The sequence below is a fragment of the Alexandromys fortis genome, unplaced genomic scaffold (assembly GCF_014885135.2).
Source record: "Alexandromys fortis isolate MF-2015 unplaced genomic scaffold, M_Fortis_MF-2015_v1.1 scaffold_32, whole genome shotgun sequence".
NCBI lineage: Eukaryota > Metazoa > Chordata > Mammalia > Rodentia > Cricetidae > Alexandromys > Alexandromys fortis.
The window spans coordinates 11,591,102-11,608,950 of NW_026067938.1; the positions used below are offsets into that span (position 1 = coordinate 11,591,102).

General features: G+C 42.7%; 2 protein-coding genes across 4 annotated transcripts in view; both read right to left on the bottom strand.

Moving 5' to 3' along the window:
* Pdgfrl (platelet derived growth factor receptor like) overlaps positions 1-3,719 on the bottom strand; it is a 51,683-nt gene extending 47,964 nt beyond the window's left edge. Inside the window, exons 1-2 of one of the 2 annotated variants that reach the window (XM_050147211.1) lie at positions 3,434-3,703; positions 1,560-1,757 (exon numbers count right to left, since the gene is read on the bottom strand). In XM_050147211.1, coding sequence (XP_050003168.1) covers positions 1,560-1,614 — 55 coding nt within the window. In that variant the 5' untranslated portion in view covers positions 1,615-1,757; positions 3,434-3,703. Of the gene's footprint in view, positions 1-1,559; positions 1,758-3,433 lie in introns of both variants that reach the window. The other variant, XM_050147212.1, reaches the window with a different exon arrangement.
* Positions 3,720-6,796: 3,077 nt separating this feature from the next.
* Slc7a2 (solute carrier family 7 member 2) overlaps positions 6,797-17,849 on the bottom strand; it is a 57,422-nt gene continuing 46,369 nt past the window's right edge. For both annotated transcript variants that reach the window (XM_050147197.1, XM_050147198.1), the window contains exons 8-12: positions 17,576-17,678; positions 15,951-16,156; positions 14,454-14,620; positions 13,518-13,626; positions 6,797-12,242 (exon numbers count right to left, since the gene is read on the bottom strand). In XM_050147197.1, the coding sequence (XP_050003154.1) occupies positions 12,046-12,242; positions 13,518-13,626; positions 14,454-14,620; positions 15,951-16,156; positions 17,576-17,678 (782 nt within the window). In that variant the 3' untranslated portion in view covers positions 6,797-12,045. The remainder of the gene's footprint in view (positions 12,243-13,517; positions 13,627-14,453; positions 14,621-15,950; positions 16,157-17,575; positions 17,679-17,849) is intronic.

Consider the following 17,849-nt stretch of genomic DNA (forward strand, 5'->3'; position numbering starts at 1 on the left):
TCTAAACCCATCTGAGGCAGTGGCTGGAGAAAGTTAAGAGTCACACTTTGGTTCTCAACCTGTGGGTCAGCACCCTTTCCCAAGAGCCGCCTAACGATCATCAGAAGCCTCGGGCATTTACAGTACAGTTAGTAACTGGTGGAATTGCAGTTATGAAGCAGCAATGACAATTTTGTTGTTGGGAGTCACCACAAATGTGAGGAACTGTATTAAAGGATCTCAGCGTTAGGAAGGCTGGGTTAGCAGGATGTCACCACATGAAAGACATATGATGCAAGCAGCAACAATTAAATAAATAATTGAGCAAATAAAATAATTAGCAGCAATATGTATATACGTCATCTTTATATAAAAACCATATGCACACATACACGTGAACATATATGTAACAATAAAGTCTGACCCTGTGGTCAGATGTCTACACAACCAGATGGACCTAGGGCAGGTACTTATCTTAAAAACCTTTTTAAAAGATGATGCAGTACCAGGCAGTGGTGGTGCACACCTTTAATCCCAGCACTCAGGAGGCAGAGGCAGGCGGATCTCTGTGAGTTCGAGGCCAGCCTGGTCTACAAGAGCCAGTTCCAGGGCAGGCGCCAAAACTACAAAGAAACCATGGCTCGAAAAACCAGAGAGAGAGAGAGAGAGAGAGAGAGAGAGAGAGAGAGAGAGAGAGAGAGAGAGAGAGAGAGAGAGAGATGCAGTGGTTGGTGAAATAGCTCATGGAGTAAAAATACACGCCTCCGAGTCTGACAACGCGAATTCAATCCCTGCAAGTCACACAGTGCAGAGGGAACCCACTCCTGAAGGTTTTCTTTTGATCTCCACATCTGCTGTAGCGTGCGTGCGCACACCCAAACATACACACTCACACACATAATAAATGTAATTCAAAGAATTAAGTGATGCAAAGCCCTCTTATGTGGTACAAAAATGTAGGTTTTTTTTTTCTTCACCCATCCTCCCATTTATACGAGAAATATAACTGCGGTGTGGTTTTGAAATTTTTTCTTTAGCTTAGGTTTTTTTTTTTTTTTTTTTCGGTTTAGCGCAGAATTTTGTTGTTAAAGACCTTGCAGGATTTTTAGTTCAGGTTGGTATACAAGAAACAAAAACAAACCAAACGAAGCAGGACTGCAAGCGGGAAGGAGGACAAGGAGTTTTTCTACAAGAATCGCTTTGCTTAAGTAGCAGAAGTACGGGGCGCGCCGAAGGAAGGTGGCAGCGATCCACCGTCACCAGAAGGACACGTTGACACAGGGGGATGGACCAGCCGCTGGCTGGGGAATGATGGGTTTGATCGCCTAGGGTTTTCTGGTAAGGCTAGAGAAGTCCTGAGGGTCAAAGGTAACCACCACCTCCCCAGAGGGTTCTCCAGGGGGGTGGGGTGGAAGAAAGTGGACCAGGAGGACCAGGAGGGGCCAGGTGCACGGAATGGTGACCTCGCCAGGGCCGATTCCTTAGGCCAAAAGTTTGAAAAGTTGCTACGGGAATCTCGGGGACTCTGGGTCCTGAGCGAAGCGGGCAGAAGCCGGATGCTTCCCGGCCCAGTCACTTACCATCTTGCAGTGCTTCGTGTACCAACAGAAGTCCCAGCAGCAGCCAAACCTTCATCTTCAGGGCTGGTGACCTGCAGAGTAGTCGGGGACTGTGGGCGGCGCGGCTGGCTGCTCAGGGCAGGGCAGAGCAGGGGCGCCGAGGGAGGCGGCGCCGGGACACAGCAGCTGGAGGATTCAGTTTCATCAGGGGGAGCACAGCTTGGGAGAAAAGAAGGAGATTTTTTAAAAAAAGAAAAAAAGGAAAAAAAAAATCCCCCCATAATATGATCTCTCCTGCCCCCTGGCGGAGTCGTGGAGGATAGCGCTATTTCCAAGCACTGAGGAGACTGCATGGATGTAGTGTCTTGATTTTCTCCAGAGTTGAGGTGTTTTGACTTAACTTTACCCTGTTCAGGAAGGCCTAAGCAGACCCCTGCTGATGGAAACACAGAACTCTTCTCAGCAAAGAGCGTGCACTAAGTTTCTATTAGTCCCCAGTGGTTCTCTCTCTCTCTCTCTCTCTCTCTCTCTCTCTCTCTCTCTCTCTCTCTCTCTCACACACACACACACACACACACACACACACTAGACCCTTGTTGCACTCAAAAATATAGTTTGTTGTGGTTGCTCTTTTAGGTCTGGTCAGAGATGAGATGGACATTTCGCCTCAGGGGAACCGTCAGAGCGGTGAAGGGGCAGGGTTGTTGGCCCGCCATCAAAAGGGCCGGCTCTTGTCCCTGTGAGGTTGCTTACCTTGTAAGCAGTAGTGTCCTTGCTCTGCACAAGACTATTCATGGGTGTGTAAGAGCGACTGCCCCAATTGTCGGCATCATCCTGTGCTTGAGCACTCCCTGTTCATCCTCTTGTTTCACTCAAAGTTTCCGAGGTTTCGCAGACACTTTCTTTTATTCCGTTGCTTGTGTACATTTTGACAACACTACTATTTATTCCTTTTAGGCAGTTCAAGCAATATTTGAGGAATTTCATTTTTCAATAACTTCCCTTATGGCTTCTCACCAGATTATCAAATATCCATGTATGATTTTCATCTAAAACCTTTATAATTTTACATTTCATCTTTAAAGCTGCCCACAATTAATTTTCTGTGCGACAGTTTAGAGATCTGATTTTCTGTATTTCCAACGAGATGGTAACAACTATATCCCTTGGACCTTTCCTGATCTTTTTCAATTCACGTAGAGATGTTTATGACGAAGGAAGATGGTTCTGTTTCTTTTCTGGTTCAGTCCATTCATCTGTGACTATGGGGATCGCACATTACTTTTATAATTCATATATAACTTATTTTGTTCCTCCCATGGATGCGGGCTGCCTCCCATAATTGTTCCTCTGCTGATTACCTATGTCCATTTTCTCTTCCAGGTAAATTTGGAATCAGCTTGTCAGTCACCATACAAATGTCACTGTATTTTAATTATGAATGTGCTAAACTAAACAGGAGGAAAATGAGCCTATGTAAAACACCGAGTCTTCCCACCCAGAGACATCACACTGTAATGCGTCTTTCCCCTTATTTGGGTCCTCTTTTACACCCCCGTTACATTTTCTGATTGGTTAAGGCTGGTACTTGAAAAATCATTTTGGAATTCTGAGTTCCTGAGTTATTTTACACCTTAGCTAAATTTGGACTGGCTAAATATGCTGTGTTAGTGTGTGTTTTAGACAATGTATAAGTGTTGAAATAAGGAGCGGCGGCGGGGCTGCGTCCCCAACACCCCGGCCGCTTGGCTAGCTTATGCCCGAAATAACAACACACAAACTGTATTCATTTAAAGAACTGCTTGACCCATGAACTCTAGCCCTTACAGGCTAATTCTCGCACCTGGTCTAGCCCATTTCTAATGATGTTTGTAAGCACCCCAAGGTGCGCTTACCGGAAAGATTCTAGCCTAAGTCCATCGTGGGTTGCAGCTGCCTGGGAGAGCTGAGCATGGCGTCTCTGCTCCAGCAGAGCTGTCGGGTCTCTCTGGGAGCAGAGCAGAGTCTGACCTCACTTCCTCTTCCGCCCAGAATTCTATTCTGTTTACTCCTCCCATCTATGTTCCAGCCATGAGGCCAAGCAGCTGGTTTATTATAACTTAACCAATGAAATCAACAGATTGATATATGACACTCCCACATCATATAAGGGCACAAAGGCATATAATTTTTTTTTTTGAGACAGGGTTTCTCCGTAGTTTTTGGTTCCTGTCCTAGAACTAGCTCTTGTAGACCAGGCTGGCCTCCAACTCACAGAGATCTGCCTGCCTCTGCCTCCCGAGTGCTGGGATTAAAGGCGTGCGCCACCACCGCCCGGCTGACATATAAATTCTTATCTGGGTGGATAGTTATATGATTTTCCCCCATGTAAGTCTGACATGTTGTTAGGCTTATTTCTTATTTCTGCTTGTTTGTTTTGTTATTGTCAATACAATTTCTCTCATCACACTTTCAAATGGTTTAACACACGATTGGAACTCTATTTTTTGAAGCCTGTTCTAGTTCACATGCACTTGAATTAAATTTAGATATTTAAACTCAGCTTAGTCTGGAATATGGGCTGGATTGGGTCCTTCCCAAAATTTGTGCTTTGAAAACCACTCAAACCTCAGAATGTGGTTGCGTTTGAATAGGGGGTCTTGAAAGAGGGAGTGAAATGAAACTGAAGGCATTGGGTTTGGCCTCCATCCTGTCCTTTTGGTAAGAACATGAGAAGAATAAGTTTGGGTTCTAACACAGATGTATGGGGATGAGCACGTGAAGACAGAGGGAGAGAACGGGCACCTGAGAGTCAAAGATGGGCCTCAGAGGAAACCAAGTATGCGGATGCCTTGGACTTGGACATCCATGATCCAGAACCAGGAGAAAATAGATTTCTGCTGTATAAGCCACCTGGTCTGTGGTGTTTTGCTGGGGCAGTGCTAGGAAATGGGGGTGTGTGTTGGGATGGGACCAGGGTTACAAAAAGTAAAAGCTTTTAAAAGCACATAGCTGCCTAACCACAAGGCTTACTAACCTTGAACGAGATGATCTCAACATGGTTTTGAACCTGGAAAGGGAAACCACCCCAGTTGTATTGTCCGTGGATCTTATCTCACCATCAAAAGCCCAGGTGTTTTGTCTCCAGACTGAGTGGGAATTTTTTTTAAAATAAATATTTTTAAAAAATAATAATTTTTTATTATTAGCTTCTCTATGTTGATCCTTTCCATTATCTTTTTTCAATACTTGCTGTAATGTTAGCCAATGAAGGTACATATTTTCCCGTGGCCCAAAGTCAAACACAGCTTGAAGCTTGGTTTCCTAAGAGCTGATTAATGTTCTATCTGTTTATATTATGTTGACTCACATAAATGAATTTATTATCCTAGTTTTCAAATTCTTGGACTTTAGGCAAGTGATTCCATGAACAACGACAGCCACTTTTTCTTTATTGATTATTACCTGCCTGCTACCTCTACCTCACACTTGCTTCCCTACTGATACCCCAAGTCCATGAGACGAATATCCAAGGGACCACACCTCACAACTCTCAGGATCCAGCTCCTTTCTTATGTGTGCACAGAAGGAGGTGAGATACACAGAAGCGTCTTGTGGAAACTGTCCAGGGAGCCACTGTCAGGCTTCAGGAGACATGCTCTTCCCCCAGTGCCTGAATGGCTCTTCTTTCTCAGAAGAGCAGGCGTACAACAGTTTCTTGCATGGGCTTAACACATGGAAAGCTAGAGAGGAAAGAGAAGGGGGAAAGGAATAAGCAGATGCTAGGATCAGTACGGGGAAGAACTGGGTGTGGAGGGAGCTCTAAGTGTAAATTAAGTCTAGAAAGCCTATTCCTCCAAAAACCCCTCAGAGTACATTGGTAGAAACTCTGTATCCAGAGGGTACATTGGTAGAAACTGTATCCAATAGATACATTGGTAGAAACTATGTATCCAGTGGGTATATTGGTAGAAACTGTGTATCCAATAGATACATTGTTAGAAACTGTGTATCCAATAGATACATTGTTAGAAACTGTGTATCCAGTGGAGGAATACAGACTTATCAGCCGTCTTAGGTTATCCAAGATCATAGTGAAATTTCTGTCCTGCCCTTATAATGCTTTTCTCATCTATGGGTTATTTGCTACATAGTATTTTAATTATACATCTTAATGTTTTCAATAACTAAATCTCTCACTGCTCTTTTTAGCCTTATTTACGTAAAAAAATCCCTTCAAAGTAGCACCATGCTATTAAGAATTTGCTTAGGCAAACAAACAAGCAATTTTTTTGGTCTAAATTTTGGGACTCCCTACCCTGTTCCAGAAATAAAGATATTTAAGTTTTCTAAACAGCCTCCCATCTAATCAAGATGGATGCTTTCAAAAATTACAAAATTATTTTTTTTAAGCCAGACACTTTTTGTTTGAGGTTTCTCTCTACATTGCCCTTGCTGTCCTTGATCTTGCTACATAGAGGCCTCAAACTCATAAAGATCCACCTGCCTCTGCCTTCCAAGCCCTGGATATAGAGGGATGTGCCACCAGGCCTGGAAAACAGACATTTTTGACATTCTCAAAGCCAGTCATCAAAGGTAACATAGGCTAAGGCAAGGATCCAAGTTACATCATTTCTCTCTCCTCACCTTATTTTTTTTTCCTCACCTTATTTTTGAGGGAGTCTTTCATTTAACCCCAAGATTGCCTTTTAGGTTAGATTAGTAACTTCCCAGGATCTGCTTACCTCCACCCAGAATACTGCCTCCAGCTCTGGCATTACAGGTACATGTGACCATGTATAATACTTACATAGGTGCTGGGAATTTGAATGCAGCCCCTCTTGCTTCCACAGAGGTGTTCTCCCCACCCCCCAGCTATCTCTACATCCCCTTATCAAGCATTTTGCTATGACGTGATGGATGATAAGGAGCTTCCTGAAGATCAATGTCAAAGGGACAGGTCCGTGGACTATCAGTTGAAGAGGGAATCTCAGGCATGGGATCTTGGAGTGGCATGCTTCAAAACCAGCTGATTATTTTCATGATGTATCATGAGGACTAAAGTTTTGTGGCTGTTTCTTTCCTCGTATACGACCTGGTAGTCAAAGTGACGGCTCTCCAAGTATAATAAAATAATAATGAAGAAGATTACATTGTATTGTGTTTCTGAGCTTTAAAGGTCCTTAAATTCAGAAACCAAAGACAAAACATAAGCTTCCAAATTTTAAGTGAGTCTGAAATGTGTGCTTTTATGTTGTGTGATATACACGCATGCTAAATTATTATAAGTCATATTAAGGTTTATTTAAAAACACATGGTTACATTATAAAGCATAACATTATAACAGCTGAAGCAGCAATAGTTTTATTACAAATTCTAAAAAAAGGAGTTCAACTTTATATGTAGAAAGAAACACCAATTACGATTAAAAACATCAAAATTATTTCATGAACAAAACGTTTTTACATTTGCACAAGTGCTTACAATAGGGTACTTGTAAGACACAGAAGTTCTGGATTGTTTTAGGCCTTCTTGCACAACTTCTATTAAATATAACGATAACAAAATAAAGCAATAAAACAATTTGACACTGCTAGTGGACATGAAAAACGTGGGGCTCATCAGCGAGGTGTGGACACAGCAGGCCACCCTGCTGGCAGTACAAAGCTTTTTACCAACAGGCTCTTGACCATGCAGGAAATACAGCAGGCCAGGCCCTACCATGCCAGTTCCAAGACACAGCCACACCCCTCCACGAGCCACAGATATTCCTTGGTCCTTATTCCCCTAAACAGACTGATGAGATACCTAGAACTGAAGTTAAGGATTCCACATGACCGTAATTCATTAGAAGTTCTTTACTTCCTACTCTACCTCACTATCTTAGACACCTCCAGAATGTAAGCACAGACACCCCCGTACAGCAGGCTGCCTGGTCTGGAAATCTCTATGGGGCCGTCAGGGGTCAGAAAGGCTGCTTAGAGCCCAGAGATTGTGGCAGCGGCTTCAGGACGTGGGTAAGGACAGACAAGTAGAGAACTCCTGGCCAGCAGTGTTAAAATAGGGTTATGCTATAACAGAATACATTTGAAACCAATAAGAAGAAAACTGTGTAAATATAAACAATCATGAATTCTACAAAAGCCAACACCTAAACCAGTAATATAACAGTAGTATCAGACCTCTCAAAACCCACAAAGCTATTTTAAATTCTTTGAATACAAGTATTTAAGGAAAAAACCCACCTCAGCAAAACAGTGAAGTCTAGCAACCTTATCTTCACATCTAGAGCTAAGATGACCTTTGCTGGCATTATTTACTATATAAATTTCAGTACTTTTCCTTGATATATAAAGTAGAACATGTACAGAGAAGGCACTGTTTTGGAACTAGCAAAACAAAACAAAACAACAACAACAAAAAACCAGATAACGGCACCCCTGCCACCAACCCCTACACACTATGTGAATATGAATTATCCATTCACAACGCTCGAAACCAATCTTCTAAAGTGCTGTGGAAACTGTATCTTAGGGACTATCGTCTTCTAAAGTGCTGTGGAAACTGTATCTTAGGGACTATCACTTGAAGGGTATCTGGAGAAATACCAAGTAGTGCTGCAAAGAAGCAGGAGCTGGGATTTTAGTGCAACGTCATCATCTGGGTGGCAATTTGGGGATACACTCTGATTTTCTCTCTTTACATTGCCACCATATGTGTGTGAATGTACGCAGGCATGTGTGCGTGCACACACCCTGCTATACTATATGATGGGAGAAGGTAAGGTGCAGTTATTCCTTCTGTCTCCTTAGCACTGTAGGGCAATCACTCTCCTTCACCTCTGTTAAACGGTCAAACAAACTTAGAAAATGATCTAGCAACAATTCTGAATCACAGTGTTTTATTAGAAAACATCCAGGATGTGGGAAAAATTTGGTTAAAAGAAAAGCTTTATAAAAATTAAAATTACCTAACCTTTTATTCTTTAGGAAGACTATTCAGATGCTGGTGTTCTTTTTTAAATCAGTTACAGTTAGCTCAAGTTAACAAACCAACAGCAGTTTCGATGTTAACTTTACATATTAATATTGATACATACATATATAATATTTTGGTTAGTTTTCTTGACTTGTTTCACTAAGGAAACAAGATTGAGATATTTTAGTATATCTCATAGATTCTAGTTCAGTTTTCCTCAGGAGTTTCTAAACCTGAGTTTTCATAGCCACCCTTTTAAATAAATGGTTGGTGTGATGTTTATGTGCTAATCCTCAGATCGTTCTCTTTTGTGAAGAGTATGAAGTTAAGGTGCGGCGAGGAGACCATCTCACTGAAAATGCCAACACAGTTCTCAGGGTAAGAAAAAGGTAAAGTACTACAAACTGTTGCTCCCCGTGATGAATAGAAGAAGGCGTCCACATTTGACTTTCTGTATCATTTGCTCGCTAGTCAAATCTATACAAAATATTTGGTTGATCCTACAAAACAGAACAGGACGCTTTGCTCACAGTGTTATGAACTCAAGTTCAGGGGGACAGAGGGTTGGCAAAGAGGTGGTAGTACTGGCGTTTGCTGGCAAGCACACACAGGCACAGGTGTGTCAGAAACAATGCCACAGAAACAAATAAACAAGAACATCCCAAGGTCCCTACCCCTACTCCATTCAGATTCAAAAGCACCCGTCATAATATACTAGAGCTTAGTGATTTCATATTAGAAACATGATAAATATGTCTTAAAGAATCTATCTATAGAAAACATACATATAAAATTGTATTTTTAAAATAGCTTAAAATCTAAAATATCTATCGATATAAAACATTAGTCTCTCGCCACATCAATTGGGTTTTTATCTATGTAACAATATCACATCCAAAGCTCATCATAAACCCAACTTACTTACATGCTGATAACCGAAAGCCCCCCACAAACACACAGACAAACATACAGCACACAAACATATGTCAATGTGTTTATAAACACTATACACATACAGACTTGCTTATCCATTTGGGTCTTCACAGAAAGAGCATGGTCTCTGACAAAACATCTTTCACAGACATCCGTGTTTCCAACGTGTTTTGGTGTGAACATCCTCAGTGAGCACAATACTTCTAGTTGACTACCACGGTCCAAACATATCTGTTTTTATTACAGTAAGGAATTCAGAGATTCATGTATGACCTTGTTCACGTTTTCTGTGTGAAGGGCACTGCTGTAAAAGCAGTATTTTTTTTAATTTAAAATTTTTGAGAATTTTTTTATGTGAGTATATAGTTCTGATAATTTCTATCCTCCCTTTCCCTCCCCAATATTCCCTACTCCCTATCAAATCCATGACCTTTTCTTCATTATTGTTACATATATACGTGTGTGTATGTATGTAACCTGCTGAGTCCACTTAGTATTGCTTGTATGGACACTGTGTAATGCTGACCACTTGGGACTACTTAACAGACAAGCGGGCTCATCCCTGCTTCTCCCTCCCTGGGCAGCTACTAATGGTAGCCAGAATCCCTGACCATGCTACAGTGCTTCTCATACTACTTTAGCCTTTGCTTCTTCTACATTTCTTCTGTGGTAAAGCAAGCAGTTGGAAAGAGTATCTGGGCTTTGGATTTTCTCACGTGCACCCTGGAAACTCTGGAATGTCAGCGCTAAGCCCTGGGTCAGGGAGGCATCGTTAACAACCAGGAGCCCAGAACCTGTGTCTGCTTAGTTGATAGTTAGCCGCAATTAACGCCTACTTCCACACAAAGGACGACAACTGCTTGGAAACGGCATCAGTAAAATCAATGTTCTCTTAGAAGGATTATGAAAAAGCAATTGATCTCCTTGTCTTTGGATTACAACAAGGCAACTAGCATTCTTGGTAACACATGGTTGCCTGGGAGTGCCACCCCTGTGTTACCTGTCTGGCCTCTAGATTTATCTAACACACCATTTAATTATTTATACAAAATTAACTCACAAGGAATAAGAATGATTGGAGATTTATAATCCACTATCAGAGAACCCTATAAAGTAAAATGTAGCAATTAGAGAATCTTACATATAAAATTTATTTAGTCATATACAGAGATCACTGTGCTTTTAATTCGATTTGGTTATTTAACTCAAAGTTCTAAAAAACTGTGTTCTGAAAGTAACTGATGATTTATTGCATAATATCAGAGCTGTGTTAATAGGTTTAATGAGGCCAGTTAAAAGCAAATGAAGCAAAAAGTGGTAAATGATGGGATGGGGGCAGGAATCTCTAAACATTTCTAAAAGAAACAGCAGAGGTTTATTAGATCTAAAATCCACAAATTGGGCTCAAATGCCCTGTGAGATTGGACTAGCAATATGTTCCTGCATCCCTTTATCGTCATCTTCTTCTTCTTCTTCTTCTTCTTCTTCTTCTTCTTCTTCTTCTTCTTCTTCTTCTTCTTCTTCTTCTTCTTCTTCTTCTTCTTCTTCTTCTTCTTCTTCTTCTTCTTCTTCTTCTTCTTTTACGTTGCAAAGATAGAATTTGCTATCAGTCCATTTCTATGTAGGTCAGAGAAAGTACCAGAGCAAAAGAGCGATTGATGTAGCAACAGAAGCTGAGCTGTGATTGGGTATTAAGTAACAGAAAATAGCCTGAACCATTCCACCAAACATGGGACACAGGGGCTTATTAAACTGCCCTCACTCACTTTTAAAAACAGAAAGCCTGTCTGAGCCTCTCTAAGTCTCTCTGGTCCTCTGGCCGTGGGATGGGACCACATTCATTCTCTCGCTTAAAGGGTCCCGAGCAGGTCCTAGTACCTCTCCCGAGTCCTTGATGGAGGTGAGGGTGGGGGAACATGTCACTTAGAGCAGGCAGAAGCATTCTATTTAAGGACCAAGGCTCTCAAAACCAGGAGTGGCCATCTGGTGTCACAGACTCGCCTCTCCATCCTGTCATACTGAAGAAAGGCATGCTCCCCCTGTAAAGTTTGGTAAAGTCCTAGCAGGTAGAAGAAGACAATAAGTGATAACTCTAAAGGCACTGTAACGTATAGAAAAGGCTCATTCCTTAGCTTCTGCTCGCCCCTGATCACTGCTAAACATCACGACAGGTGGCTGCATTCTCAGTACGCCCAAGTTGACAGTCATAGACCTAATAAAGAAAGTCATCACTACTTCCCTAACTTCCCAGGACATATCAGAACACGCCTCTGTTCTGCAATACACCCTGTATTAGCATGTGCCGTATATGCCACCCTTCACAACGCTGGAAGAACGTCACACAGTAACAAAAGCCAAGAACATTTAAAATTCACATTCCCAAACATACATGGACGCACACGGACACGTTACTTTGGGGATATTCATTGCCGAGGAGTGCACTCAGGCAGTTTCCCCAGACACAATAATTCACCATCTGAAGAGAGGCTGTCTGGAGGAGGAAGTATAAGTTAGGTGAGCCATGTCTGCAGCAAACTCATGACATCCCAGCACGATGGTGATGTCCGCCATAGTTTACTCCTTATAAACGATGTGTGGTGAGACCGAGGGCCGGCATCAGCATTCGCTTGTCTTTTCATGGAATATGAAAGGTAAACTGAGGCTCCTTTGGTGATGGTCGTTTGCCTGCATGGCGGATTTCTCTTCTGTTGCTGCGCTGATGTTGTCTGAATAAACATCTTCATCTTCTTCCTCATCCCTGGGGTGACCCTCCAAGCTGTGTCTAATGCCGTAAGCGAAGTAAATCAGAAAGCCTTCGGGGAGAGGAAGAGGGTGTTAGGAAATGTTTTAATGTGGAAAACAATACAATAAGTCTCCCCCCTCTCTTTCTGTGCAACCTGGGAAAACCAGCATGTGTGCATATATAGTACAGAAGTGCAAACCTGCTGAGTCTGCTTTTGTAATGCATGTGGATACGGCTTCGGGACCGGCCACTCTGCATGGGACGCCCAGTAAGGGGGCTCATCCCTGCTAAGTCTCCTTCCGTGAGCAGCTGTCAGTTGTTGCCTGTAATTCCAGGGACCATCAACTTAAGAGTGTGTGGCGGGGGGGGGGGCATAGGAGAGGTTAAAAGGAGGTACTTTGGTGGGGCTGGAGGGAGGGAATGGTGGAGGGAAAGTAATATAATTACATTTCAATTTAAAATATATTTAAATAAAAGTAAACCATCTTTAAAATGAGAAACAGAATGTGGAATTAAGGTGTTGCATAGGTTGCCTATCTAGACAGAAAGCACCTCTGAGTTGTAATCCCCCAACCCTACAGAATATAGTTTTCTCTCAACAAGTATTTTCAGACAGCAGTTATATGGAAATTTTCCACTTACGCTCTCAAATCTCAACAGAATAACTTTAAGCAGAATGATGGGTGACGCTCACATTGCACACTGAACCCCAGCAGTGGGTTATCAGAGTCATGGCTGGGTAGTCTGAAAAGCATGCCTGTGCCCACAATGGACACGGACATCCTTCTACCTGTTACTGTCAAACGGGAGGCGTAAGGCCTGAGCACCAAACGACTGTCACTAACCGTGCTAACTGTGGGGGAAAAGAAGGCAATGCTTTAAATGCCCTTAGAAGATAATTACTTATAAATATGTGTTTTCTCTTGCTAAGTTCTAGTTTAGACAGCTGGGTAAGGGTTTGCCACTGGCACCGTTAGGACAAATATTTGAGGGCTTCATTTTCTCATTCATAAGTTGTAGAAAACAGAATCTATGTGAACTCCAGGGTTATTGGGAGATGAATAAAAACTAGCATCTGAAGGGATGGAGACGTGGCTGAGTGAGAGAGGCTGGGAGAGCATGTCTGAGGCCTGCGTTGAGTCCTCAGCCCAACAAAAAAAGAAAATGAAAGGGAAGAAAAATAAAGAAAAGGTTTATATTTGGAAACACTGGGAAAGTAAACGTTGAGAGGAAGTCATAATGAAAGAAGTGAACAGAACGTTTAGCTGGAGGAAGGGAGTGAGCGCATTCCCGCAACCACAGCCGACACAGCAAGGCGAACCAAACTCCAGGTAACATGACCTACCAAGCACCATCCAGATGCTGAATCTGACCCACGTGTCCGCACTTAACTGGACCATCAAGTAAATGTTAACCAAGATGCTGGAGGCCGGCAGAAAGGGTAAGAACGGGACCTATGGGAAGAAACATCCTTTGAGTCCAGCGTTTACTGTAGAAGCACATTCTCCAAGTGATTCCAAGGCAGTGCTGATAGCTGACATGTAGTCCTACTGTGTCACTGAGCTCATAGAATCAAAAAGAGGACCCGAATAAATACCATCCCTGTAGAAATCAGGGAAAGGAGACTCACCGTTCACATTGCTTGCAGAAATGGAAAGAAACACAGTGACACCTGCAGATTATCATCAAGGTAAGAAGGCTAATCAGGGCTCAGAGTTCACTGCGCTCATTTAGACATCAACAGGGGATGCTTCCGGATCTCTGGGTATAGGTAGCTCTGTTCATCCCCACGCCTACCCCTAGTTCCAGTGGCGCAGGGTAATTTAACAAGCACATGAAGGCACTGGTGGGGATGAATCCTCACTAGAGGGCTTCAAACTTCTGAAAAATAAACCTTCAAATTATCTTCCTTCCTTCATTTCTTTTCATCCTCATTTATTTTTTAGTGCTAGGGATTAAACCCACAATCTCATCAATTATTTTTCTGATACTATAGATTATTCGACACAAAATTTGTTCACTGTATGAATGTATGTATGTATGTACGCATGCATGCTTGTTTGTATGTATTCATGCATGTATATATGTACTCACGCATGCTTGCTCAAGGTTTTGAGAAGAGCAGTAAGAGGACTCATGTACCGTGACTAAAGGAATTCATTAAAGAATTTTGACCGTCTTGTTCCTTGTTTGCTTTTGTTTAGAAAAATTCAATAAACACAGAACACATACAGAGGAAAAGTATTTAAGAACTAGGATTTCTGATGATTGTTTCACTTACCATGAAGGCTACTTTTTGTTGATTCTGTGGCTGCCTCCAAATGGTCAGAATGACGGCCGTGCAGAGGACAAGAAACAGGGCGAGAAGAGCCAGGCTCCAGGCTTCCAGTCTGGCAATGGCCTGGACTCCGTACGTGGTCAGAACACTCAGGCCCAAGATGAGAAAGGCTGTGGTGGTCAGTACACAAGGCAAAGTCAGCACACTTCCTTGTCTCATGTTGCTCAGTCCTAGGAGTCTAGCCTGGTGCAACACCAAGTTCTTTATAATCTATTTTGCCACACAGACCCCTCACTTATTTTCTATTGTGAAAAAGAGACAGTCTACTTCACCCATGTAAGAATCATGTCCTCATGTCTGTCTTTTCAGAAGTCAACCTCCCCACTTGGCACTAACATTCTGCTTTGTCTGACATGTGGTCAGGGCTACTAGCTTCCTAGTCTTAGACTACATGGATAAGATCATTTTTGGTGGTGTGTGGTTTCCATTTTTTTCAAATGAAGTATGGCCACTTTGACTATATTAAGCTAGTATAAAGATTATTTGTTAATACAAACAAATAATATCCCATGATCTGAATCTTTCTTCCACATTCCAGGCAATGATGTCAGGCTTCTTCTGATCATCACATATGCAATAAAAGCCCCTCTTAGTCGCTCTCAGAGAAGCCTGTTTTTTCTCTAGTTTGCGATGATCTTATTGTACAGTCCTCAAGACCAAGGGCAGTCTGTCTGACCACCCCAAGTATTCAGAACACAGATAATGCCCAGTAGACGTCACTAAACCTATAGGAGGTTAGGTAACCAGAAGAGCTAACAAAAATAAAAATAAAAATAAATTTTAAAAAAAGAAAAAAAAAGAGCTAACAAAATGCTCCTATATTGCCTCCCAATACCATTGGGGTCCAGTTCTGTTACTTGGCCTGATTCTTTAACACAAGGAGCATCCTGAGCTAATGGAGTGTGCCAGTTTCTAATGCTGCAACTCTTCCTGTAGGAACTCCTTTTGCATCTCTATGCATATGTATGATTACGGGAAATGTGTGTCAAAGCACACACGTGGAAGTCAAGAGATAGCCTTGGATGCTGGTGGCCGCCTTCCACTGTGTCTGAGGCAGCCTCTCTTATTTGTCACAGTGTGCAGCAAGCTACTGAGGGATTCTCTAACTCCCACTTTGCCGCAGCGACACCAGCAATACAAGCACATAATTCCCCATCCAGCTTCACACGGGTTTTGGAAATCTTAACTCAGAGCCTCACGTTTGTGCAGTATGTACTTTATTCATGGAGCCAGCTCTCCTACAGCATATAAGCTCATAAGTCTTCCTACAGGATATAACTTGACCATAACTACCAGCACCTCCGTAGGTCAAATTTCATGTCTCAAATTGGCTGCTAACACATCCCCGGTAATGTGAGACCTTGTCTTTTGCCTTCCACAAAGACTGGTTCTACACACCCAAATCTGTTGGATCTTCGAACATGCTCAGTGAAGACTTACCCAGGAATCCCACCAGAAAGCTCACGAGGGAAGCGGACTGTCGGGTGGGCAGAGCAGAGGGGTTGACGAGGGCTCGGAGGCTGAAACCTTGTCCTTGTAACATGGTGACCTGGGACTCGCTTTTCGAGGTTGCATTGGTACATGATTCCAGAATTTCCTTCTCAGGGGTGTATTTGGGCTGCTCGTAACACAAGCCAGGTTGGTACCTATCCCCAAATAAATATCAGTGTCTTTACTCTCATCAGCCCAAATGAAACTGTCACCGTAAACTCTTTGGTGAGTGAGACACTTTACAAAGTCGCAGTGTGTTACAGTCAGGTGACCAGCCTCATGACTGACTCCAGCTCACAGTGTGCTGAGCCAGGCTACAAACCCCCTCCATCAAATCCCCACAGAGACTCTGAACTTCCTCTCATTGGTATTTAGCCAGAAAGTTGTATAGCAGATGCCAAAAAGTAAAGTTAGAAATAAAGGTGAAGCAATGACGACAACTGGATGGTATCTGCAGCCCCCTTCCCCAGTGGCACTGGGATTTATAAAAAGAGCCCCGAAACAGTCACCAGCTACAGAGGACAGCATCTCTTTGGCTAGGGACTCACAAGCTGCCACCAGGGTCTGTCTCTCTGCCCATGTTTCCTTATTCCCAGCCTGATTCATCTCACTTCACCCAGAGATGCTCACTTAGCTACTCGGCCACCGTACTACGCCATGGGCACCATTTTCCTGCTATCTGCCCTGTTCCTCTACAGCTCATCAGTGTATCGCATGCTTCACTTCCTTAGTACCTGCGGCCCTTGCTTATTTCAGAAACGCCCCCCTCCCCAGGAAAAGAAACGCGTTCACTAAGGAAAATGCACAAAGGAATTCAGAAGGGTGCCACAGTGACCAATAGCGCCATTAAGTTAATCCCCATTAGCATTTTGGTACAAGCTCATCTTGGAATATATGCAGACATAAACGTTTATTATTTCTTAATGTAAATTTATAATGTTCTTTTAAAAATTCAAATTTTATGGCTCTGTATCTTCAAACTGGAATAGTTATCGATACAGCGAAATATCAGCTTTTCCTGAGAAGAAGCCACTGTAAATGCACCTTCACTTACACCACTATCCTCAGCCATGTTTTCTCCACACTTCTCAGTCTACCTTTTCCATGAGCATCATTTACATCGATTTGTTGGTGACTCCTTGATAAGGTCTTTAGGGAAAACCTTAGCACTAAGTCATTAATGCTAAAAGTACTAATAACTACGCACATATTTGGTAGATACATTTATTGACTTGGAATAACATTCAGGATATATTGTAAAGGCAATATCATGTAGTAGTCAAGAGTAGGGGCCTATTTGTCAGTCTGCTAGTATTTATGATTCAAAAAGATACAACACGTTTATGTATCTCCACACATTTTAATGAACAGCCTTGTGGACTGGGACAAGCTATTGGTAAGGGTCAAACTGTACTTGACTTTTTGCTAGAAGTCAAGTCTGCTTCCCATACTCCATCTTACTGCTTTAATGCCTCCCACCTTGGTGACACTGCGGCTGGCTCTTTGCAGTCCTTGCTGTCTCCACGCCCTGCTTACCATCTGCCACACGCCCTCCAGAACCACCAGAGACTCACCTGAGGATGAGCACGCAGGCTGCGACCAGAGAGTAGGCCATGAGGGTGCCGATGGACATCATGTCCACAAGGGCCTTCAGGTCGAACAGGAATGCCATCACAGCTATCGGGAAACAGATGGGAAAGGTAAAACCAAACGTGTCTGAGGACATTTCCTCCAGTTGCTCACTCACTCAGGGACAGCTGACTGATACTCTTTCTGTTCACAACGTCATAGGAGAGTCTCTGGGCTATAGAAACTGCCAACGCTAAGACTCAAAGCCCCCAGTTCCTT